This window comes from Emydura macquarii, unplaced genomic scaffold, assembly GCF_026122565.2.
Source record: "Emydura macquarii macquarii isolate MOO-44397 ecotype Brisbane River unplaced genomic scaffold, CSIRO-AGI_Emac_v2 contig_1027, whole genome shotgun sequence".
Lineage (NCBI taxonomy): Eukaryota > Metazoa > Chordata > Testudines > Chelidae > Emydura > Emydura macquarii.
Genome location: NW_027131164.1, coordinates 18,724,453 through 18,751,290, shown reverse-complemented (window position 1 = coordinate 18,751,290; position 26,838 = coordinate 18,724,453). Strand labels below are relative to the sequence as shown.

Below are 26,838 nucleotides of genomic sequence, written 5' to 3'. Positions count from 1 at the left end.
TTGTTATAAAATTGTTGTATCAGGGAATGCCTCTGTGTAGATGTGGAATCCACCATTTGCCAACCTAGGCTATAGCATTTACCTATCACACCAGGAACAATGGAGAGTTCACTTTAATGACAGTCCTCTGACCACACAATGGGTATGCTAAGGAGATTGGCTGAAGCTAGCTCCACCAACTTCTCTTCAGGAAGAGGGAAATGGAAAGAGTGGAAAATTCTCAAATAGGACAAAGGAAAAGAGGGGAAAAAGCAGAAGTTTAAAAAGAATTCACAGGAGGAACAAAGGATGAGGCTTTTGGAGGGACAGAAAGCTTTGGGCAGTAGAGAGGACTAGACAGGCATGCTTTCATAGTGCGGGGAAGATGTGCAGTTTAACTGAAGGACCAACCAAAGTCAGCAAAAGCCAGTTGAGCTAAAAAGACTGCATGATTCCGAAGAGAAGTCGTGACCTGCAGGGTAAAGATCCTGGGCACCTCAGAGGGCTCTGCACAGACCCAAAGAACTCTCCAGAGTGGTAAGGCACTGAGGCAGGGAAATGCATATAGATGTGTTCATTATTATGTATATATCTGTGCATGTCTCATGCCGTTAAGTAAAAAACAACAGTGTTTTACAATCTTCGGCCAAGGATGTCTTTGTATCTGTTTGTTTTCATGGTTACCTGCCTCTGAAGAGGTAAACTGTAAACTTGAAGGCTAACACCTTCAGCTGGATTTTGGAAAACATGCAAGAGCTATTGAAGAGGCTTGGGAGGACACAGCACTAGTTTCATGATCTAGCCATTTTGCTGTAGGATCCCCCCTGCCAAGAGGAGTGTCAGACATGAGGTCTTCACCTGGAATATGTGCCCACAGGCCCAAAGCTAGGGACAGTGCTTAAACTCTGCCAACCCCCAGCAAGCTAAGGGCACATGGGGTTCAGAGCCTGTATCCTTTTACAGCAGTCTGGCAAGTGTCCAGCAGGGGGGGACCGTGACCAGATCTCTGACATTAATGTTGACCTGATCCTAAACGAAGTGTTTCATTTAGATTTTCCGGATGAAAAGTTCTACTGAAAAGGATCTTTTCCTGCAGAAAATTTCAGTTATGACAAAAAATCCATTTTTCCTGCAGAAAAATATTTCATTTGAATTTTTTGATCAACCCTACTTATAATATTTGTTTCACTGTGATATCTGTCTGCAAAGAGATGTAGTGTCTTGATTCAAAGAGTAAAGTTAGTGGCATTTGAGAAATGTACAAAGCTTTTAGAACATGTATTTTGGTGTCAACTTTTCCAGGTACAGAAATGGGATTCTCTCCCCTCTCAATACAAATGCTAAATATTCATTTTGATGCACCAAGGTAAACACTGGCTGTGGCTAACACAAGGAGTGAAACTTCTCCCAATGATTTTGCTCTCCTTTGCATTAACAGTCATCTCATCGAGAAATTAGATTTCAAACTCATCAATGAGTTTGCATCAGAATAATCAAAAAAGAAGCATATGTAATTTCCATTTAATCAGTGGATACAAAGTTATGTTCAAACGTTAAGAAAAATAACATGAAGAAAAGTAAAAGGAATGGGTATAGTGTGTAAAATATCCTAAATTTTTGTTGTAAAGAGAAACTGCAGATGAAGCGAAACATCCCAGAAGACCTTAATCTACCCCTGCTAGAAATCTTTTAAGAAAGATTCTTCCCAAGAGATTTCCATCCCCATTTGGTATAAACTCAAGATATTTAGTTTGGTCAAGCTTTAGATGAGCCCTAAACTGAAGGATACTTATCTGAACTGAACCTAAATACTGAATATTTTGAGTTTGGCTTAATTCTAATGAAAATAGATGAGTTTTTTCTGAACTAGGCAAGAGTTAGGAATTATTGAAGTTGGGTCTTTCAATGTGGAAGAACATCGTAAGAAAGCAGAGTACATTTTATCTGGGGGAAAAAAGACAGATGACATTCCTAAAAGTGTTTGAGTTTTAATGACAGATTAAAAACAGCTCAGAGTCTTCAGTCAAAAATAAATACTTTTATCTAGTATGTACTGCACAGGAGCTAGACTAGTTTCTTAGTTCTAACGAAGTGGGAAAATAACCTCATTTGAAAAGCCTGTTCCAGATGCTGCCACTTCAGATGCCTTACAAGCTGCTGTCCGCTGCTTGTGCTTCTGTATACCCAGGTGAGGGGACAAAAGGAACCATCTGTATATTCTGGGAAGTGGAAAATCAATTTATATGCCCCAAATATGAAACTACTGTTGCAGAAGGTCACTAAACATTGCTACTGACACTCAAGTCCTGAAGGGGATGTCCAAAAATTAAATGAGTTTTCCGTAATATTCTGTAAAACTTCACTGATCTGGGATATCTCCTGATGGGTATAAAGTAGCTCAGGCTTAAATGCAGGTTAGGAATTTCCAAACACTGCCTTCAATAAATGTTAGTTCAAGGCAAAAGTAAGCTACCATGTCTGAAACTGAAGAAGTGTGGCAAATACACATCAAAATTGTTTTGAAAATTGCCCATCTATATTTAAATATTGCCTGGTGAGAATGCTAAAGTAATTATGAACTGATATTTGAGAAACTGAAAAATAAGTGTAACTTGTGCAAGTTTCTAGCTTTCCATTTACCTCAGACACTTAGAATTTAGGCAACTTTGCTCACAGCTAAACATCTCATGCCTGAAATTTTCTCTCTCATACACTGGTTTTATGTCTATGTAATCCATTTTACTTAAGTGGAGTTGTTCCTGCATTACACAACAGTAAGTGAAGTTGTGGATTACCCGCTCAGGACTAGAACTCAGCAAATAACTTATTTTTTGGAAAGTTGATAATTTCAAAATATCAGGGAAAAAAATCATTTTGAATCAGACCAAAACCAAACCTTTTGAATGTTTTGGTAAATGAAAAAGTTAGAGAAAAAAATGTTTTGGCTGAATATATTTAATTTTTATTTTGAGCATTCTTATATGTTTTTGACATTTTAAAATAAAATTAAAGGACATTTCAAATAAAAAAAATTATTTTGAACCAGAAACATCAAAACATTTAATTTTGAAAATGTAAATATGAAACATTTTGATTTTTTTCTGGTGGTTTTTTTTTTTTTGGTTGGTTGGTTTTTTGTTTCCTTAAATGAATAATTTGTGAAACCTCTTGGTGTTACCAAACCTACATTTTTCACCAAAAATTTTTGGTCAAAATTTTTTGCCTGTTTCTAATCAGGATCCAGCTGATCCTCTGTCCTTTCACATTCAGGACTCCTCTGCAGTGGAGCTTGGAGAACATAAGTCCTGGAAGATTGGGCATTTATGTCTACGTGAAACACAGTGTGGCACACCGGAGTTCCATCCAGACTATATGTTTTGAGCCTACAGAACCCATCACCAACTTGAGCTTGGCTTGCCTTGCCTTGAGGGGTTTTTCTCACTGTAGGGACCTGATTCAAAACACTTTGAAATCAATGGGAGCCTTTTCATTGACTTTAGGCTGCTATGGAACCAAACCCTAAATGGTTAAATATTTGTGAAAGCTCCTTGTTATAGCATTTGCAGCACTTCATTGATAGAATGTGAGCAGGTGCACAGTGAATTGGAACTCAGAGAGCTACTCATTCTGTGGATATTTTTTTCTTACTATAGTAGACACTTGTCTGAGGTCTCAAGATGATTGAGTGGGCTGTTTCCTGATTGACCACTTTACTGTATATTTTATGTCTTGAGTTGTCTGTGATGTTAAATGCGACATTTAAACCAAACCTACCATTAGGATTCACTGTTCTGTTAATGCTACATCATGATTATTTTATTTGGCATTGATTAGTATTTTGTCCACAAGGTAGCCCTTCTTATCCTTATGAAACACAGATTTTGCTTCAGGGCATCATTAACTCACAATAAACACAAAAGGGAAGTGATTTAGTTCTTCTGGCAAAGTTTATTCCTATATTTCCTTCTATTCTTGATAACTATTTGTCACTTGAGATGCTGAGTGACATTCCTTCTGTCCTCTGTCCTGCAGCATTATTTCTGATGTAGCCATAGAAATTACAGACTATTACTGCAATATTATTTTCCACTGAATATCTTTAGCATTTTCTTCAGTCTAGTTTTAACCATCCCAAGAGATGGTGTTTCCAGCTAAGATGGAAAAATGAGGCACAGATTTCAATGCAATATTCAGAGTGTGGTTTCACCAGAAAGATTACCACTTTCTTGTTACTACGTGATGCCTTAGAAATTTCATGGGCCTGTTTTGTTGTCATATTGCTTTGCAAAGTCATGTCTAATTTGTTGTCCATTAGCATGATAGCATGACAGCTTTTCATGTTTCTCCCGTTTGTGGAGTAACTGAACAACTAAATAGATATTTGGAAAACTTCTGTTACGCTTCAAAAAATCTTAGCTTACATGTTGGATTCTTTCGTAAAATACAATGTTTTAAGTCAGATGATTTACAGTATGTGTACTTTCTTTATAATTTGTTGTATTGTAGTTTCAGACCATGAGTGTTTTCTTCTCTATCTGGACAGAGTTTTGCATATAATTATGAACAAGTTTCATACAAAGGAGATACGGCAGGGAATGCATTGTCCCTTGTTAACATGAATATAAATAAGTTTAACAAATATCGAAAGATGATAAAAAGCTTCCCAGGTTCAGTCTTTTCCATTTAAGTCCTAATTACAAATATCAGTATATTTAAAGGTTACACTTTAAAAATACATATTTTTATCTGTTTTATAGAAATCTCCGAAGTAGGGGAATAATTGCTCCTGCTCTGCTGCTGGCTTTTTCAAAATTTCCTGAACAAAAACGTCAAGATATTTTCCGAGCAGCTGAAAGAATGAAAACTTCAATGCAAGTGTTGAAAGAAAAAATTCACCAGAAGCAAAAACGCTCACTGCATCCAAGTGGTAAATATAACACACAGACAGAAATCCCTGTTGATTGCTTGAGGGTTATCTCCTAGATTGAAGCTGTGTTGACTTCATTTTTATTTTATTCTACTGCAGACAGGAGTACTGTTCATACCCATACCTTAGAGTCATAGTGCATGCTGTTCAGTTCTTAAAAGCATCTTACAAAAGAGTTGCATTCTATTGTGTTTTACTTCTGATTATACTGCTATGCTGCTTGAGGATATAAATAGCAACATTTAGCAATTAGCATTCTATGCAATCATAGACATGCACTTGTACTGTTTAGAAATCATCTTACAAATATACTGAATGTCCTAGGTGTTTTGTTGAGCTTCTTAGGTCAGAAACTTTGGTCCTACTGGAGCCTGCAGTTTGCAGACACACATGAGTACAGTTTGTATCTTTTCCTCTTCGACACTGGGTTCCTGAAATACATTTCCTCCAGACATGGAAGGACTTCTTACTTTCTCCTTTTATTAAAATGCCTTTTCATGTCCAAAAGTCATCTTTATGGTACATCAATTTTATGCATTTTATATGCTATTATCCTTATTGCTATTTTTACTGTGTTTTATGTAATGCACTGGAGAGTTCAAAGTTGGATAGTTGTCTAAATAATACAACATTGTTATTATTATTATTATTATTATTATTTTCAGATGGGCCAAAACCAAATCCTTTGGCACTTGGGATGTTCAAAATTCAGACTATATCCAGAGATCGTGGCTTAATGCCATCTCTATTAACAATCACATTGTAATAATATCTATTTTCTTTCTCAGTATTATGTATGCACCATTTTTTAATCTTCAAGATATTGAAGAATTAGGGTCATATTTGGGTCATGCTAGCTGGAGCCCTGCTAGCTTGAGTCTGTCTACCTGGACTGAGAGGCTCACTCCCAGCTGCAGTGTAGACATATTTACACAGGCCCCAAGAGGAAGGGCTGTGAAGACCCTAGACTTGAAGGAAGAGTTTACAGGCCAGGGAGGCCAAGGCTAAGAAACACACAGCCCCAAGAAGCAGGGCTGTGAAATTGTGAATCTAAAAGGAGGGCTGGTAAACCTGAATAAAGTGTCCCCGAGAGAGGCAGAATATCGTTCTTAAAGACTCTGGATGTAGATGTATTATTCTTGTAACTCAGATGAAAAATTGAGTCAGGGTGCCTGCGGGACCATCCAAGGTCACGAGGCAGCACTCTGGGACAGCACCTATCCACATGATGACTGTTGGTGTTGAGCTCCCTGCTTCTTCCCAGCCCCCAACCTTCTAATTCATTAATTCTGTGTCCCCCACCCTGACATCTGTCCATTCTTCAGCCCATCAATTAATAATGTACTTTCCTAGCCCTTGCATCAATTCTGCCCCTCCAGCCACATTTATGCCCCTTGCCCCCCAGCATCACCATTGCTCCTCCTGCATTTCCCAGGGTTTTTCACCCCTCTTTCCCTGGCCTGGAGGATGGGCAGCTACAGCAGGGTCCTCTTTGCTCCTGTCCCTGTTCCTAGGACTGGTGTGTGGGGAAGAAGAAGAGCAGAGAACAAGTTAACCAGAAGGGAAAGGGGGAGGCAGGATCAGAGTCACCAAGAGATGTTGGACTCTTTCTGCACTCTCCTCCCCAGGGTGTTGGATGCTTCCTTCCTCCCCCCTCGCCCCCCCCCCCAAAAAAAAACCCTTCTTTTGCTCCTGAGGGGAGAGGGGGAGAGGTCTGCTTGCTTCCTGCGGTAGCACTGATTGGCTGCCTTCCCTTTCCCCACCTCTTGCGGAAGAGCAGCCAGTCTCTGGCGGATCTGAAATTCATATAAGGGCTGGAGTTTCTTGCTTTACCCTGAGGCTGGCTCCAGCAGGGGCTTAAATCACAATGAGCATTGCGAGCCACTAGGCTCCATGTGTAGCCTGTAGCTCCATCAGTGTGGAGAAGTGGCTCGTGTTACATAAGAATGTGGGTGTGGCTGCAGAGACCACAGGTCATCCTACACCTCAGAGGGTGGGGCTCTGGGATCAGAGAGTTGCAGGCTGCAGCTAATACCAGGCTGTGGTTGCTTTGTGTTGGAATGATGTTACACTTAAATAAAGGAATGCAGTTGTTAATGAATGCTTTCCATGCCTTCTTAAGAAGAGCATTTGACTCTTAAAGTGCAATATCAGCTTCTTTCTGTATTTAGGTCAGTTCACCCTGCAACTATTTTGGCCCCAGTTTTTCACCAGCTTTTTGGATTCTTTCCTTTTTGTTTATCATATGCCCAATTCAATTTAGATATTGTTGTAAGTTTTATGTGGCTTTTCAGATCCTGGAAACAACAGCCTTTGTTAATTAATTCAATTAATAATTTGATCAGTTCTAATAAATTTGACCAGATCTAGTGCCTAATAAATACCATGTAAATTTTTTCATCCAACTAGGGAGCAGATCTAATACTATGTGTCTGAGATGACAAGGGATGTATCTGTAACAGTGAAGATGAATAGCTAAAGTGATCTTGTTTGCATAAATTACCTGGTAAATACAAGTGAATAACAAATACATTAGCAGAAACTATGTAGTAACAGCTGATTAATTGTTGACTTTTGGAATGGATTCTACTGTAACACATATAACAATATTCTATAGCAAATAGAATAAACTGTTCACGTCGGATTTGCTAGTTTTTTCAGATCTTTTGTCAGCTGATCTGCTCAACATGATTGCCAATATTTCTGGATGCGTGCCTTACATGCTGCCACCAAAATGTCCAAATAATTGCCTAGCCAATAAATACCGACTCATCACTGGTGCCTGTAATAACAGGTATGTAACTTTTTTTTTCTTAGGATACAGTTCTCTTCCTGTTAGGTATGTTTTTGGTACAGAAAAAATCAAAATGTTACTTAATTTCATGTTAGATTAAAGAAAATAATGAACAAAGAAATACCAGTACAATATCTCCATGAGAAAAGAAAGAAAACAGAGCATCTCCACTATTCAATTGTCTCATAGCTGTTCCCTAGCAGATAGACATTCAAAGGTGCAGTACAGATTTCTTACATGCAAACCACAACATGACGTTAAAATCCTTGTGCATTAGAGTCTTGGTTTGCTGAAGGCTTTGGGACACATCTAAAACATTCAGTTGAACACAGTTTTGGATGAGGGGGAGGTGGCTGGTCATCATTGTATAACCTGTGCTTTGAGCCTTAAAGCACATTATAGAGATACCAGCCTGCCCCAGAATGGCTTAGCCACGCTGAAAAGGGTTCCTATGTCTGGAGTTCAGTGAAGGGAATGATACCTGGCTTCCTAGACTGGTCAGAGGCAAGAGCTTCACCGTGTCTGTGGGAATAACCAAAGTTCAGTTAACCAGGCCGTTTGGTGAACTGGATTTCAGTTAAATAGCACTGTATCATCTTTCAGTAGTTTGACAAAAGCATAAATGATATATTGACTAGGCTTCTGAGAATTTCAAGAGCGTAAACTTTTTAACAAGACACAAAATCCCAGGATTCTCATTTGCTAATATCTGGGTCTGCTACAGTGGGACTTCAAAATTGATTTTTCTTCCTGTCAAAGTTTTATTTATAGCTCCTTCCTCCCTAAAGGGCTTATTAACAAGAGCTTGCTTTTTTATTGATGATGCCATTAGAACAATTATGGCTGTGATTAACTTGCAGCTTTCACTGTTCATGTGGCTCAGAAATAAATGTATTAACGTTGCTGCTGGTCCAACTTAGTCTCCACAAACACTGAACTGCTCTCATGTCTTGACATGCTTCCTAACTGCATTTGACTTGTTACTTCGGATGATAAAAAGAACAAAGGTTTTCCAAAGTGCTAACTCAAGCTAGCCAGCCCTAAGCTTTTAAATAGCTAGGGTAATTTTATTCCAGAAGAATCACTCTGATTTGGATTTGCAATGAAAACTGGGGTGGCAGTAGAGAGAGGTTCCTTGGCTGTCACTGGGATTTGGCAGGGTTCATGCCAAACTTTGGTAAAACTTTGGTAAAAACCCCAGGTTTTATTATGAATTCAGTCAGTTTTGCTACATTGCAAATGATCTTAAAGAGAGTTGTGTGGAAAGTTCTCTGATAAGAGAGTTGTGCAAGAGACCATCCTCAAACGCTTCTACAACATAATAGCAAATATGTGTGTCACCTCCCACTAGACACCTTTAGAATTGTTTAACATTCTGATATAGTGAGATAGTGAGACTGAAATAGTGGTTATTATTATAGTTGCAATTGATAACTCATTTAGTCTGGACACAGTGAGCTTGATTCTCCTCTATCTTGAACCTTGTGTAATCAGATGCACATGTACAAAGTGAGTATAAAATGCTACCATTCTTATCTAGTAATGCTTCACAGTCACTTGGAACTAATCAACTTCAGAAGATTCAAGGCAGTGGAGACCTTTAAAATCATTGAGCCTCGTGCAGTGTAAGTCAGGGTGGCTTCACTGAAATACATCAAGCTATGTTCATATATGCGACTGAGGATCAAGCCCATTGAATTAAAGTGTAAACCAGCGTCAATGATCTCAAAACATGAAGGGGGTAGGGAAAAATCCAATGTGAGCCTTATACAGGTATCTGTAATTTTTCTTACCTCTAGAGCTGCCACTTTCAGGTTGTTGATATATCAGAATCTATGTCAGCCATGTCAGTCCAGTAACCCATTATTCGAATGCAATTCAGTCTTAGGTCACTAAGTAAGAGCAATATTGCATGGATGAAATGTAAAGCTAATTTCAGTTTGGAACAGCTGTTTACTTGCAAAAGGAATCTAGCTAAGATGTACTTAAAAAGCAATCAGGACATTTCTTTGATTGTAGCTGAACTTTTGATTAATTTATCTGAAATATATATGCCTATTTGGGACAAATAACTTGGTTTATGGACAATTTGCTGAGCAGCACTGAGACAACTTCATTGTGAAATCCTTCAAGCAAACGCATAATGTAACAGTCTCCAAACAAATCTACATTTAATCCTATCTCTCATACGTTCCTGATCATAGCATTACCTACCTAGATGGATATTAACAAATTTACTATCCTTGGCTTTGCTGTTCAAAAGTATTTGCAGTTTTCTTTTTTAATTGAGGGGGTTGGGATGGAAGGTATGCCTGAGCAATTCTTTAGCTTCATCTCAGCCCTCAGGTAAGTAGCACTGATCTGAGTACTTTGTATTGTTTAGGAAAATAGAAAGGATTTTGAAGATTAATGAGTTTCAAGTATCTTAGGGACAGGGAAGGATGACTTAGTTTTTTATGCTTCATGGGGCAGATCCTCAACTGGTATAAATCAGTTTAGCTCCATTGATTTTAGTGAAGCTACATCATTTTCACTAGCTGAGAATATGATTCTGTTCTGAATCCCCTAGACTCCATGGAGGTATTAATTTAAATTATGTCATATTATGTTTAGCCCTTTCCTTTTCCAAGATAGATAAGTGAATACTGTACCTGGGAATTTACCATACTGAATGAGATCTCATATTCCTTGCTTTCATTGGATACTCAAAGATCCTTTGCACTTTTTATATGAACAGGGTTTTGCCCAAGTGTTGATGGCCAGCACCTCCACTTTTCCCATTGTTCTGCTGTGCACTAGTTGGTAGCAGAGAGTGTTGCATTATGGGATGTTGTTATATCAAGGAAATTATTTTCAAAACAGAGATTAGAATTATCAAAGGTATCTGAGAGTTGTAAACCCCAGCCAAAGTCAACTTTCAATTAGATGAATCATGTAGATAAACTTTTTAGAAAATGGTTCTTTTTGCGAATCATAAACTTCATTATGCTTTTCTTTTTTCCTAGCTGAAAAGTTGTCTTTAACTCTTCTTTATGTGCTGGGGTCTGGGAGAATATCCCAGTCACATTTTTATTCTGCAATAATCTGTTTGAGTAGATTTTGAACTTTTCACTCAATGTAATTCATACAGGAAATTCAGAATTTCTATTTCAGATGTTTAAAAATATCAGCTATGGAATTGTACTGGCAGCTGATGCATAGAGAGTGAAAGGGACTGGCATTTCCAAGTGCATCATGGGTAAATTTGATAAAATAATTTGTTTCCCGTCTCTAAAATCAAGTTATTACAGAAATGAATTGTCCAGCTAGGTTATTCTCTCTAACCAACAAAGGAATTTCATTACATAATTCTAATTCTTGCATCTTTATAGCTATTTGTTCAAGTGCCTTTCATGTCAAAACTCAAGAGTAACAACAAAGGTCTAAGCTTGCAGCTATTTCTTTGTGCATTCTCCCAAGTTGTGTCCCAACATATAAAACGTAGAATCATCCAGTAAATTATTTTATAGTCATACCACATTGATTCAAATATTCCCTTTCTACATCTTGATTCTAAAACAAGGCTGGCACATTAAAAAAAACATTCAAAAGACATAAATCCAGGTAATAAACTGCATCTTACAACTTCAAGTCCCTTCTAAGGCACAACAAAAGAAACTTAGAGCCCAAAATGTGTAATGCCAGTATGAGTGAGTGAAAAATCTCCACTTGACATGGAAGGAATCATATTTGATTACATCATAGGGATCTGTGGAACAATAACCCTCTATTTCAACTGCCTGAGGCTAAATCCTGCTCACTTAATTCATGCAGAATTCCACTGACTTCAGGGAGAGTTTTGCGTGAATGATATAAACGGAATTTGTCTCTGGATCTTTTTCACAGAGTTTTTCCTTTCTACGATTTGACCACAAATTGCCTTTTAGTGAATTTTTCAAAATGCTGAGTTGTGAAACAGCAGATACTATTAAAAATAAGTAGAAGTATAACATGCAAAAGCAGAGAACAGAACAGGGGTCTACAAATATAGAGTCAAATGTATTTGTTAAACTACACAGACCTGATACACTGTTTAAAATGATGACATTAAGCCCACCTTTACATAATAATATAAAACGTCAGAAAGGGATTTTACTGCCGTAACATTCTAGTGAGCTGCTAAAATATGAAAGCAATCAGGAATAAAATCAATGGTTAAGCAGTTAAATTAACATTTCATTATTTTTAATTGTGTGGAATAGCACTACACTATGTGCAGGATTTTATGCCATTTCAATAAAGTCAAATCAACTGTAACTAATTTGAATGCTTTATTAAGGCACATTTCAACCTTCCAGTGTGAATTATTGTGGTTAATTAAGTGTATTACTGTCTCATATAGCTTTGCAAATTGAGCCATTTTGGTATGCTGAAGATCAATGGAGTATTAATAAAATAATTGTTCCCCGTTTAGTGTCTCCATTGACATATAAATATATGTGTAACACCCTGTAGTTCCATTTTCTGTCTCTGAACATTCCTAGTTCTTTGTTGCTCAGCCTTATACTATCAGAGTAAACCTAATATGCTTGTAATATTTTATATCTGTTTTTGAATGTTTTGTATTTAACAAGTTGTGAAATGTACTAGATTAAGCATACGAGAGACTAACTTAAGTGTACTGCCTTTTGGCACAGAACTGCACCAATTTTCTCCCAGTGCCCCAGCAGTGTGCCTCAACCCTGCCCTGAGATTACCACCTCTGAGTTGACAGGGAAGTTCAATTTCAATACCTATTTAGTCTTTGGTTTCTTTACTGAGTTTACCAGGGACGCCAGTTGGGCTGGTGGTTTTATGAGCTGAACTGAGAGCACTAAACTAATTTCACACTGGCCATTACAGCATCAAAAAATGGGCTGAAGTTGCAAAATGTGAATCTGAATTGTAAACATCACAGATTTAGGAAGTTCAAATTAGGTTGTTTTAGTTTGGTTCGTTGTAAAAATAGGGACCATTTAAAAAATTAAGATTCAGATTTCACCAAAACGTCTGAGGATTTGGTTTGGGCCTATCTGCACTTTTGACCTGCTTGTTTTGAGTTCAGTTACCAATTTATTGATCCAACCAGCAGGGCTGGCCCTAGACCAAATGGTGCCCCATGCAAGGAGCATCTTCGGAGCCCCGCCCCCCATTTGTTAAACTTTTTAATACCTTATTTTTTTAGTGCATTTGTAGCACATTTCATGACTTTGATGCACGATTTGCCTGCATGATTTATCCCTGTCATAGATTAGTCATTTAGTTCAAAATGTCCCTTTTCTCATCTTTGCCTCAGAGAACTGAAACACAGCGTCAGAGAGATCCAAAGATTGGCCAGTGCATTTTCAAGCAATAAAATAGCAATGTTAGTCTCTTGTTGGCCATTGTGGATCAAAGATAGATTTTAATGAGCCTGAGCTTCGAAAAGCTGCGCTCACCACTTGCGATTGTGACCTTCAGCGTGAGCAAAATCCTCAAAGCTATCCACACATTAGGAAAAATGAATCCACATATGGAATTCTTGGAAAATTTTACTTCAAACATTTAATTTTCCCTTTTGTCACTAACAACAAAAACAGTACCTTGAGCTCAGTGCCTCTCAAGCCTGGCACACCAGGCAGTCGTCTGAGTCTCCTGCCTATAAATATGGCCCTGTCAACCAGTATCACATCCTTTCTCCAATGTAAAGTATTTTAGAGGTAAGTGATAGGTGCATTGGACATGTTTATGATGGAAGGAGGATTACCTGGGTCTGACCAGGCTTCAAATGCAGTTTTGCCATTGACTTCATTGGAGACAGGGTTCCACCATAGGTTTCTTCACTCCCAGTCATGATCTCTACTCCTTAAATTGTGTTGCCTTCCTACTTCCTCACCAGCACACTGATCATTCCTCTTCCCTCCAGCCTCATTCTTCCCTACCCTAGCGCTAAACAAAAGTACTTGATAAAGGCCAGCAAGAGCCTTAAAGCTTATTTTCCATTTTTTCTAAGGAATGAGGATACAGTCTTGAAATCCTTATGTGGGCAAAGCACCCATAGATTTTAAAAGGGTAGTAGCATGAGTTAGATAGATAATTTCAGGCCCTAAAAATGTTTACTTTAGCAAATAAAGACTTCTTAACCCTTCCTTTGGGTCAAGTTGGCTCAAGTATTCCTTGGTATCTTTTCAGACATCTTTTTAATAAATAGCCCAGTGTCAGGAACTTCACCCATGTCTGATGAATATTTTAAAATCAAAATTGTTGTAAAAAACATTTTCTAGTTTTTTATTTCCACAGGGAACATCCTAGATGGGGAGCCTCCAACACTGCTCTGGCTAGATGGCTCCCTCCAGCTTACGAAGATGGAATCAGCCAGCCCAAAGGATGGAATCCCAGCTTCTTCTTAAATGGATTTCAACTGCCGTTGGTTAGAACACCATGTAATCAGTTGAAACACTTGCATGGGGCTGCATGCACTCCTGGGATTGAACAACCCCTTTTAAATCAGTGAAATCAAACTACAGGCGAATATGATTCATTATGTTTTGGAGTGGTCTGTTTTACTTAAGCATATATTCAGGGGTCCAACGACTGAGGTTCTCATTTTGCACTCAATCCTTACTGAGACATGGAGTTTCTCTGAGTAAGGATTTGGGCTATTATTAGGTATTTAATTAGTACTGAATTATAGGCATGAATTTGACATTTAAGAAAGAAGGCAAAGCCTAGACAGTTAAAACTTTAATACATATTCCAATAACTGCATTTCAACTGAAATTTGCTCTGAGGTTCTAGCAAACCAGCTGTTCATACAGTGCTTGCTTTATAAAAATCTATACTCAAGAGCTATGGAGAGAGTTAGGCCTATAAAATGGCCAATGGAAAATCCTACTCCATGTACGTTTACAGTTGTGTGATCTTTTTAATGAACTTGGTGGCTGAGGTAAACAGAGAGCCATTTACCCTGTAGCTGTGTTAGGAATCTTTGAAAAAGAAATCAGTACTTCACCATAAGGAGAACATTATATGCAGAGTAGTTACATAGGGCAGCTTCTGGGTGGCGACAGAAATGTGAAAGCAGTGTACTTCAGATAAATATATTGTTCATTTATCTGCAGCAGTACAATTTCTTTACACATTAAGAAAACACAATTGCACAAATATCACCAACATATCATAATTTCATCTGTTATGTAATTCAAACTACTTATGGAAGGAGCCACTCCAATATTACTTGATGTATTTTGGCCCAGCAAATTGTTATAACACAGCAGAGATGACAATATATCTAGAACTAGATGTAAACTCCCCTATGTTCAGTGGAGAGGGTTGGATCTAGTGTGTTTGGTTCAGACCCATCTCAAATTGTCAGATTGACAATTTGACTCAGCATTGACTCAGGAACCACAGTTTTTTGTTGTATTCGTACTGCTTGTCACTTTAATCTTCACATACTTACTAATGATGGGAGACACAGAATTTAATGTTAATGTCACTTTCAACTTCTTTTACAAATTAAATGACATCATATCTTTAAGCATTACAGTGTGGAGCTTATAGATGAAAAACTGACATTTGAATGAAAAATTTTACGGTGGAGGTTACCAATTGCACATTTTTCCAGGTTCATTAAGTCTTGTGCTAATGGTGTGAAACACATTAAAACAAAGCTTGTACTGTTGCATAGAATATGATCATACATATATCAACAAGCTTGCCTCCCCCTTATATTAAGCTACAACAATGCTTTTGCTTATACCATACAATATATGAATATATGAAAATGAAATGAATGCCATGTAAAAAAAAAATTATCTATGCTGATTTTTCCCTCAGTTGCAAATTTCAGTAATTTGTGACCTTTTATCTATCATAAGTTTCTCTTTAATAGCAGAATATGCAGAGTCAAGGTAAGGGATAAATATTAGAATTAACATGAGACAGAATATTAGAAGACAGTGTAGCTCAAAGCCATCTCTGTGGTCAGTTACAATGCATAATTACAGCAATATGAAAACCTTTGTCAGTAGTGAAAAATCATGGTCCCTATGCTCCTGTAAGTAAGGTATTCCTATGTGGAAGACTGGAAATGCCACCACTGTGCACTTTCAATGAGTTTTCCCCCATTCCTGTTTTGTGGGATTGGATTTCCCAGCAATTTGCAATCCTGCAAAACAATTGGGGTTTTGGTCCAGAGACTCCCTACCATTTGCCAAAGCATGTGTCTATGTGTATTGTGTCCCATCTTACCATTTCTGTGCAGTTCTCTCAGCAGAATGACTCTCCAGGCAGCAGTCCTTGAGGGGATCTTTCACAGCCCTGATAAGGAACCTGTGAAAGATAATGTTGGCTCAGTCAGTATTAACTTCTGTTGAAGTGCACTGATGGTTTTGGTTGGGTGAGTAGGCAACTACACCACGTCAGGTAGGCATCCCCTCATGTATATCTCACACAAAGGCTTCTGCAGAGTTGAGATAAGGAGCATGTTGGGGCATAAGGATCTGGCTATCCCCAACAGCCAGATTCACTGAGTCCTGACTTCCTTCCACCTGCAGATATGGAGGGGAGCCTTTGGGCCTTTCTTTGGCACCTAAAATGTATTGTATTTCGGTGAATAGCTCATATGGCCTGGAGCAGTGTGAAGCCCCTGCAACTGCAATAATTGGAGGCTGCCCTGTTGATGCTGCACCTGTGTTAAAAGACTAGAAAACAGAACAAATAGAATGAAAACTTTTAGATATTGTAAAAGAAAACAGGTGAGATTCAAAAGACTCAGAAAAGGAGCTGATCAGAGATGTGCTACTCATTTGGCAACTACACAGACAAACAGCTGAAATATCTTTGAACCTGCTTTGTGATTCCGACATCTCAGCTCCTGAACAGAAATACTAGCCTGTCAGAATGCTTTTTTTTAAAACAAGCCATTTGAAGTACTCCACAGCATAAAATATCCTGGCAAAAGTGATAGCTTTTATCACTACTTCCTCTGCTTTTTTTAGTGTTTTATCAGTATGTGAAAGGTAAATAATATTTTGCGTACCAGGTAAATTAGCTCTTTTTTCCCTAGGTTCGTGAAGTGACGAGAAAAATTATTCATGCATCCAATGAGGCTGTTACTGAAGACAACCTATATTCAGATATCATTATGGTATGGGGACAATACATAAGTCATGACATTTCATTCACGCCTCAGAGCACAAGCAGCGCTGCCTTTCTAAGAGGAGTAGAATGCCAGCTGACATGTGAAAAACAAAAGCCATGTTTTCCAATAAAGGTATGATTTTAAATGTATTTGTTCAAGAAAAGCACTAGTTGGCAAACAGATAAAGTAGATTGTGACAGAGCAGCCAAGGGATTTGACAGATCATCTGGGAAAAAATAGAATTTTTTGCAGTCCAACATATTTAATTAATGATACAGAAAGGCAGATGTATAAATAGAATTATAGAGGTAGATCCTATATTCATCTCCACATATACACAGGTAGAAAAAAGCATAATATCAAAGATATTTAGTATAAATACAATGTTTTTTAGCTCTGAGGTTTACACTGCAGAGAACTTATCAGGCAAGGAAAAATGTTGTTGCTGTTTTCATGCATGACTGTCTTATCAGGAAGGAAAAAATATTGTTACTGTTTTCATGCATCAAGGTTTTGAATTCCAGTGAGGACAGTAGGAAAATAGTCATAAATAATTCTGTTTTTAAACTGTCACTCAGCTAAATTGCAGTAACTTTACCTTGTGAAGGAAAAGATATTTCCATTAGCTAATGCAAACTTTTGAAAGAAGATATATTTTCACTGCGTGGCTAAAATGATCTTCAGAGTTTTTCAGAAACTTAATACATTGGGTCATTGCTTTTGAGAAGATGGGAAAAGTTGGACTTCAGGAGCTAGTAATTTCCTGGTAGGGAAACAAATGAGCTGACATAGATATGGGATTCTGTATCATGTCTGATTAATTTATTAGTAAACTCATTCTTTCATGCAGATTATAGGTGGCAAACTCAAAATACAGCTTAAAAGTCACAGATGTACTGTCTTGGAGCCTTACAATTCTACATGCTGTCTTGCAAAGTTGTTCCCACTACTACCCACCCTACATTATGAATGACACTGAACTCCTTTTTAAAAAGATATTCTGTCCCTCCAGCACTCCAGAGCTTCAGTAAAGAATTCCGTTTTCAACACCTAAACCAGACTTCAATCCTGTGACTGATTCTACACCAAAGGCTCTGCTCCACTCCAGTTCAGAGCTTCCCAGTTTTAAATTATGCATTCCCCCAAGACACAAGACTTAATTATGTTTCCCTGAACCTTGAACAATTTTTATGCTATTGCAAAGTGACTGCCCAGTTGATGTAAATTCCTACCAAATCAGAATAGTAGCTCACTTTGCATTCATCTGATACTAGTATTAATACGTGTACAAGGTGCAGGGCAATGGATGATAAGATCCATAGCCGCCTTTCACTGTATAGGACCTGATCCCTTTCCCCTCAAAATTACTGAAAAGACTTCTGACTGTCATGGAAGTTGACTCAATGATTGAACCCTATATACTAAGTGATGGGTCATCTTTCTTTTGCGTAGTTGATCTAAAACACATAGAAAACCCATACAATGAACTACCTCCCTGCTAAATAAAAAGGTATAATGTCTGGCCACAATATCTCTAATGTTCCAGTGTCCTGCACAGTCCTCCAACAGGTCCTGTTGGATCATATCCCCATAGCTTTCAATAGGACTCTTTATGCTTCCCCCTCGCCCGAGTCTACAATCCCCATCTTTTACATACCAAAGGCCTAATGGTCTAGTAGCATCTCTAATGTGTCATGACAGCCATTCAATGAAAATCTCTCATGATGTGTAGCACTCTGGATTGCATAGACATTGCTCAGATTAAGTTTCATTTTAGTGACATCAGAAACCATCCAAAAATGTTCCTGATGTGAGGAAAGGCTGGCACCTAATTCAGATGCCTTTTCCTGAGGCCTCTGTAATAGAGATGTAGAGCAGAAAAAGAAAATATGGCCTCTTCCATACCGGCTTCTTATAAAGCATAATGGAAATTGTGGCTGTGCTCCTGAATGTCCTGCAATTTGAGATTGGAGGAACAACTCTACAACTGAATCAAAGATAAGCAGGGTATGGAAGTGGTCACAAGGACGAAGAGTGTCCGATGGTGGTTATTGCAGACAATCAGAGGCTTCTGTTGGGGAGATTATGGAGGAAGTTTCAGACACTTTCAGATGTTGAAAATAAGTTTTGGATTAATATCTTAACTTTTGGATTCTTTTCTTGAGTAAAATAATGTCATCTGAACCTTTAAATCTGTTGAAGTTTGCCCACCTCTATTCTTCATTGTTTCTTTGATGAATCCAAACCAACGACAGTGACATTTACTGTCACAATATCTGGAAAGAGTTTGAATATTTTATTCATTCTATTGACGTGTTCAACCTCTCAAATGTGATGTGCTTCTTGTCTGGAGGTTCCTCTCCATTAGCATGATGTAGATACAGTAGAACAGCAATCTTCTTGAGCAGAGTCTCCCTCAGTTCTCCCACCTGTTTTCTTTTCTAATTTCTCAGGTAAGAGGCTCCTAAGAGATGTGTCCTTATCCTCTTGAATCTGTTTCTTCTTGTTAATCATACTTCTCAACATTACTTGATATTTTTACCTGACAAGACACATCAAACATGCCATGACATCTCTCCTGGGAAGTTAGAAAACTCTGCATTTTGAGAATATTAAATGAAGATGGTTCATTTTTCTAATAGACCATGTTATGTGCAGAGTTCAGAATGAGTGTTTATAATCTGACTTTTACTTTCTTACAAAGTTTTAGACACTTTGAGGGCAGTACCTGACATTTCATTAGAACAAAAAGACACATAGTTAATAAGCTACATAATTAGGAAATTTGAAGTACATCCCTATTCATTAGATTTCTCAGATCTAATACTAGTTTAAGCAGGGGAAGATGAAGATGGATGTACTTCTACTTCTTCTGAGTTATGTGCCAAGTATGTCACATCCACTTTTGTCAAGGCAATGGAAACATTACACAAAGCAGTTCTTTACTGTGACCAGATGAAGCATTTTTCTAACTTTGAAACTAGAAGCAAAAAATAATTTTCCTCAAGAATCAGTTTCTTCTGAAAACTAAAATAGATTCCCCCCCCCCCCCTTCTTAAAAAACAAAATAAAATCAAAACCAAAAGCCCCCATGTCACATTCTGTCACATTCCATAGGTATATACACATGAAACAAACTATCACATTCTGAGATGCAGCACAGACCAGTGAGGGTAACCTTGGGTGCCACACAACACTTCACTGCTCACAATCAGCCTACCAGCATCCAGGGACACCCTCGGTGTGTGTGTACTGGACAGCCCTGATTCAACAGCTCTGATCCCAGCAAAGTGTCTACAGCTACACAACCCTACTCTGGCTTCCAGCAGCCTTTGTTACCACAGACAGGATGTCCCCCAACACACTCCCAATTGCAAATTTTCCCCAAACTGTGTGCTCTGCAATGTCCAGCCCTCTCCTGGACAGTTCAGAGAAATAACATGGTTCATTTGTTGTTTTAAAGACACAAAAACACATCACAGCTTATTAACTTAATTGGGGGTAAATATAACCTTCTCTTTAAATACAGCAGTGAGTAGGTTTGTGGTAAAATTGAATACATTTAGTATCAAAATATACATAGGATTGAGTTTGAGTATAGGAAGATAGAAAAAGTAAAAAGTAAAACAAAACTAAATTCAGTTCTAAAAGTCTAAAACTTAATCTAGCAAGATCTTTGTTCATGATGTTTCTCTCACCAGTCATTCTTCTTCCCAGCCATGACTGACTTTCCCTCAGTCAGGACGTTCCACAAAAGTACAAGGTTCCCTTGTCTTTCTAGGTGAAAGATCTTTGCCTACACAAAGTTCAGTGAATATGTTTCAAAAGGCAGGATGACCTGATGTTGTTCCTCCCTTTCTGTGGGCTTCCCAACCCCTTGTATGTTTTTTATGTAATTGTGGCTTCCATTGTTTCTGATTCCAAATCCTTAATTGACATAGGATACAGGTAGGTAGCTGTGACAGTCGCTCCTGTCTGAGAAGACTGTAGAATCTAATATGAATGAGTATCCATAATCCTTACATAATGCTAATACATACAGTTCACAGTGATATTAATCTCCAGCGTGTCTTTAGCTTTCAGAAAAGACCTCACTCTATAATACAGTAAATGTTGTATACAATCAATTGATTCATTTGCTTATCACTTGATGTTCGGCCCCCAACTCTCTTTATAGACCAGTAAACCTTTGCAATGGATTCTTCTGACCAAGCTTCTCTGTGCTGCTGGGTGCAGATGTCATGTTGTCCTCTTTCCCACATACTAGTGTGATGGTTGCCTCTATTCTCCATCAGCCCGATGGATCTGTTTACTGCCTACACGTGAACTGAGGTAAACACACATTCTTTTGTTTAGGATAGACCTGTTTAACAACTCCCCCTTACATATCTGGTTTGAACACATTTAAGTTATAATTCCAGTATATATTCATAACTCTCAATACCCATTGTGTACATATATCACATAAGAATATTAATGATTAGTAAGTTATTCATTTTCACATGATACCTCAAAAGGCATATTTTGTAATATAAGTAAAGAATTCATACATTTTAAGGCCAGAAAGAACCATTACAATCATCTAGTATGACCTCTTGAATAACTGAGGCCACAGAATTTAATTTGATCCCTGCATCAAACCCATAACTTGTGGTTGAGCTAGTTCCCATCTTCCAGGATGATTTAAAGGGATCACTTCACCCAGCACTGGGATTGGATACTACAACTGTTTTAAAAGAGCACAGTAACTCTTTGGGACAAGAAGAGGTGGCAAATATTGTCCAAAAGCACAAGATATACACAGTATTATCTCTGAGACTTTATGAAATAGAGAAACCTAGCTGTAAAAAACAGGGGTTTTCATTTGTATCTTTTTCACTGGAGATGTGCCAGAGTCGTTTGGATTTTTTCTGAGCCCAACAGCCCCATGAATAGTTGCTATCTAATTAAAATTTATTCAGCCATGTGTTTTAGAGAGGTACATATTAAAGAGGTTGCAGTCTTAGTCTTCTAAAATGTTCTCCGTCTCTTTGTCATAGCTATCCCAGCCCATCTGAGTCCTACCTGGGCTACCTGTGTCTCATTTTTTTAAAATCAATCTCTCCTGATTAGATATAGGGAATCTCTTTCAAATCAGTAGCGTGTTTCAAAGCAGAAGAAATCTTTTCAGTGTCACCACTACAAAGCCCGAGTGATTCCTGCATGGGGCCCTTTCAACAATCAATGAGAAAAATCGCCAGCATAATTTGTATCTTTACAACAGCCTTAGCTTTAAAATAGACACATAATTAAATGGATGGGAAGACTGAGATGCTTTTTCAGCTTTGCAATGGTTACTTCAGGTCAAAGTTAAGGCACAATGAAGCATTGGAAGGGCTTCCACAGTGTACAGTCCTGTCCTGATACATTATTTATTGTATTACAGTAGTTTCTAGAGACCCCGAGTGACATCAGAGTCCTATTGTGCTTGACACTGTACAGACATATACTAAGAGACAGTCCTGAAAAACTTGCAATCTAAATAGCTAAGACTCAGAAGGTGAGAAAGGAAACTGAGGCACAGAGAGATGACTTGCCCAAGGTCACCCATCAGGCTAGTGTCAGAGCCAGAAATAGAATTCAGGCCTGTCTCCTGATCTCTAGACTGTCCTGCCTCTCAGAATATCCTGTACAGAAACAGATGATTTACATTTTCATTGCTATCAGTATAGCAAATGTATACAATTCCCTTTAAAAATCTGCAACAAAACCTATTATCATGTGGTCATTTTCCACAGAACCTTCAGGAATTCACTTTAGGAATTAGATAATACAGTGCATTGAAATAATTAGTGACTTTCATTCTGCTACACTTCAAAGGAATTTCACCATTAGCAAGTTCCTTTCTGCATTTGTAATATTATTTTAAGTTATGTGCAACTGAACCAGGAAAGGGTCTGTTTGTTTTTTTAATCTCCTAAGTTATTTTAGCAAAGAAATGGATTGATAGGAATATTCTTCATTGATTTTAGAGAGAAGTGAAATTTTTGATATTCATTTCAATAAAAAGGGATCATTTTTCCAGGTCATGTTTGATGTCTTTTGGAAAAATAGCATAGGGAAACCTCATTTGCACATTCAGCAGCTGGCTGCACACTACTTAACCCATGAAAAAGAAAAGGACTTCATTATGCATTTCTGACAGTCCCTTAATGTTCATTATTGCTCTTTCCTCCACTGGGGAACAGAATGATCTGAATTAAAATTACAGATTCAGTTAACCAAAGAATATTCACTGTGAACTCCAGAGACTCTTGGTCTGTTTTGTTGCGGTCCTCTCTGTTTACTAAGTTAAAGGCCAAACATACTTTTCTTTCAATAATAGTCAAACTTTTCCAACACTTTCCTGATAACTAGAAGCAAGAGGTGAGCAAATGTACACATAGAATTATAGGTTTAGAAGGGACCCCAAGGGTCATCTAATCTAACCCCCTAAAAAGCTGCAGGATTTTGTTGTGTCTAAAACATCCAAGACAGATGGCTATCCAGCCGCCTTTTGAAAATCTCCAGTGAAGAAACTTCCACAACCCCACAAGGCATTTTGGTTCCATTGTCCCACTGTTCTTACAGTTAGGAAGTTTTTCCTGAGATTTAATTTAAATCTGATATGCTATAGTTTGAACTTGTTTTGCCCTCTATGGTAAGAGCGAACAATTTTTTTCCATCTTTTTTATGGCAGCCTTTCAAGTATCTGAAGACCAGTATAATACCCCCCTTAATCTCCTCTTTTCCAGATGGAACATACCCATCCCTTTGATCATCTTTGTCACTTGCCTCTGGATCCTTTCTAGTTTCTCTATATCCTTTCTATACACTGGTAACCAAAACTGGACAGAGTATTCCAGCTGAGGCCTAACCCGTGCTGAGTACAATGGTACTGTCACCTCCTATGACTTGCATGCTATGCCTCTGTTAATGCAACCCAAAATTGCATTTGCTTTTTTTGCAACAGCATCATATTGTTGATTTGTGTTGAGCCTGTGATTCACAACTTCCAGATCCTTCTCAGCAGTGATGCTGCCAAGTCAATTTCCCCCCATTCAGTATTTTTGAATTTGGTTTTTCTTCCTTAAGTGTAGCACCTTAAATTTGTCTTTGTTGAAATTCATTTTGTTGTCTATAGCCTACTTTTCCAATTTATCAAGATCCCTCTGAATTTAGCTCTCTGTGTCAAAGTGTTGGCAACCCCTCTTAGCTTTGTGTCGACTGCAAATTTGATCAGTATGCTCTCTTTACCTACATCCAGGACATTAACAAAGATGTTAAACAACACCGAACCCAGAACAGATCTCCATGGAACCCCACTTGAGACCTCCCTCTAATCCGACATCATTTCATTAAAAGTTACTCTTTGTTTGCAGTTGTTTAACCAATCATGTATCCACTTAATGGTAATTCTGTCGAGCCCACATTTCTCCAGCTTACTTCTCAGAATGTCATGTAGGACTGTGTCAAAAGTCTTGCTGAAGTCCAGGTATGTTATGTCCACTGCATTTCCTCTGTTCACCAAATCAGTTACCTTGTTGAAGGAAGTCAAGCTGGTTTGGCATGATTTCTTCTTCGTAAATCCATGCTTACTGCTAGGGATTACTCCTTCATCCTCCAGGTATTCACAAATTGAATGTTTTATATATTGCTCTAGTAGTTTCTCAGGTATTTAATTCAGGCTGACTGGTCTATAGTTCCCCGGCTCCTCCTTTTTCCCTTTTTTAAAGATGGGCACTATGTTAGCCCTTCTCCAGTCTTCCAGGACCTCCCCATCATCCATGAGTTTGTAAATATTATTGCCAACATTCTGTGGCTGTCAGTCTTGGAAGAAACTCTATTTGGAATAGAATCCTAGCTCTTTGCCCACCCTACTAGCTGAAGGGAAGTAGAGACCACCATAGAAGCAAGAGACTTAATAATGGGGACAAATACTAGGCAGGAAACCTAAGGGAAAAGAAATCATTGATTTAACAATGGAAGGAACAAACAGCAAAATAACCAAAATATATGTTTCTTCGCAAAATATAATACCATTGAAATTATCCTACTTAGCAAATGGGGAAAGAAGTGAAAGAATTTCTTAAGCTAAAAAGGTTTTAATAAGCTTAGAAAATAAACAATTATTACTTTAACATGATAATAGCATTCCCTACAGTGATGAGTTTTTAGTAGATAGAAAAAATCTACTCAGCAAATGAGATAAAAATAAGAATAAGTAAAGCTGTTAAGCTCCATTCCAAAGTTCCCTTTAGCCTTCTTTGCCCCCTTTAAATCAGATTCTGCTTCCATGCCCCCCAAAGAGACTTCTAGATTCTATTATCTCCCTCGAGCCTCTCCACACCTCTTTGATCTTTTCACAGGATATTCCAGCTCACTCTATTTTGTTCCCATGTCAACATTGGTTTAGGAGCCTGATGAACTAACTTGTTTAAATAACAAAAACCTAAGCAAAACAATGCAGGAATCGGAAGGATAATTATATCACATTGTAGGATGTTGGCAATATAAATATGTCTATCCATGCTTCTTTGCTGTTATAGTATTTGTTAGAAAATTGAACAGCAAACAAATAGGATGAAAAGAAAAAGCAGATTAGGTCAGGTGTCTCTTCAAAGCAGATGTGTTTTACTTTATCAAACGTCTGCAGATGGTTCCCCTCTGGATATTTCAGCAGTTTCAGTAAGTGGTACCTGTACTTGCTTACTAGTGCAAAAAGATCAATGGGTAAGAAAGTATATATTTTCACTAAAGTTTATAACTGCATATTCTTTGAGTCTCAAAATCATGTTTTTAACAGCAGTTTTCGTTGGAAGTGTTTCTTTTTTAAACTCCTGGGCTTGACACATCATCGTTATGGTTCAGCCTGGTTTATTACACTGGTGTATGGTGATCTATTGTTAGAATCTGAAAATGATGGGATTTTCAGAAACCTGCAGTTCATAAATGCAGCTCTCTATAAATAGGGCAAATAGCTTTAGACATTCTGAAACACAATTGTTTTCATTTTAATGATTAATTTTGTTTTCTTAAATAGAATTGTTGACTCAGAGTTTCTCTCTTGGCGCTTCTAACCTGTAAAGAGATCCTGTCCCCCTCTGCCGGCTGATTTAAGGAGGCTTATAGGAGAGAAGCTCTGTAAATATTCATCTTAAGAGTATCAGGGAAGAGAGGTCTCCATGCTGCACACCTACAAATCAACTCACAAGATTTATGGCATGATCCCAAACTCACTGAAGTAATGGGATGTTGATGTTATTTAACATCACAGCTTCTCTACATATCTCATTGATTTCAATGGACTTTGGATCAGGCTAACATAGTTCCTATTTTTAAGAAAGGGAAAAAATGATCCAGGTAGTTACAGGGCTGTTAGTTAGACTTCAGTAGTATGCAAAGTCTTCAAAAAAAATTGAAAGAGAAACTAGTAAAGGACATTGAGGTTAATAATAATTCGGACAAAACACAATAAGGTTTTACAAAAGGTACATTGTGCCATACTAACATGATCTCCTTCTTTGAGAAAATAACAGATTTCTTAGACAAAGGGAATGCAGTGGATCTAATTTACTTAGATTTCAGTAAGGCATTTGATATGGTTCCACATGAGATTTATTAGTTAAATTGGAAAGGATGAGAATTACTATGAAAATTGAACGGTGGATAAGAAACTGGTTAAAGGGGAGACTAGAATGGGTCATACTGAAAGGTGAACTGTTGGGCTTAAAGGGAGGTTACTAGAGAAGTTCCTTAGGGATCAGTCTTGGGACCAATCTTATTTAACCTTTTTATTACTGACCTTGGCACATGTGCTAATAAATGTGTTAATAAAGTTTGTGGATGACACAAAGTTGGGAGGTATTGCCAATACAGAAAAGTATCGGGATATCATACAGGAAGATCTGGATGAACTTGTAAACTGCAGTAATAGAAACAGGATGAAATTTAATAGTGGAAAATGCATGGTCATGC

At 37.8% G+C, this 26,838-nt stretch overlaps 1 protein-coding gene across 1 annotated transcript in view; it reads left to right on the top strand.

Annotated features, from left to right (window-relative positions):
• The window catches only part of TPO (thyroid peroxidase), a 76,341-nt gene that overhangs the window by 5,746 nt on the left and 43,757 nt on the right, over nt 1-26,838 (top strand). The window contains exons 5-9 of the mRNA XM_067544885.1: nt 2,097-2,167; nt 4,737-4,906; nt 7,568-7,700; nt 13,998-14,127; nt 16,768-16,974. Of these exons, the coding sequence (XP_067400986.1) occupies nt 2,097-2,167; nt 4,737-4,906; nt 7,568-7,700; nt 13,998-14,127; nt 16,768-16,974 (711 nt within the window). The remainder of the gene's footprint in view (nt 1-2,096; nt 2,168-4,736; nt 4,907-7,567; nt 7,701-13,997; nt 14,128-16,767; nt 16,975-26,838) is intronic.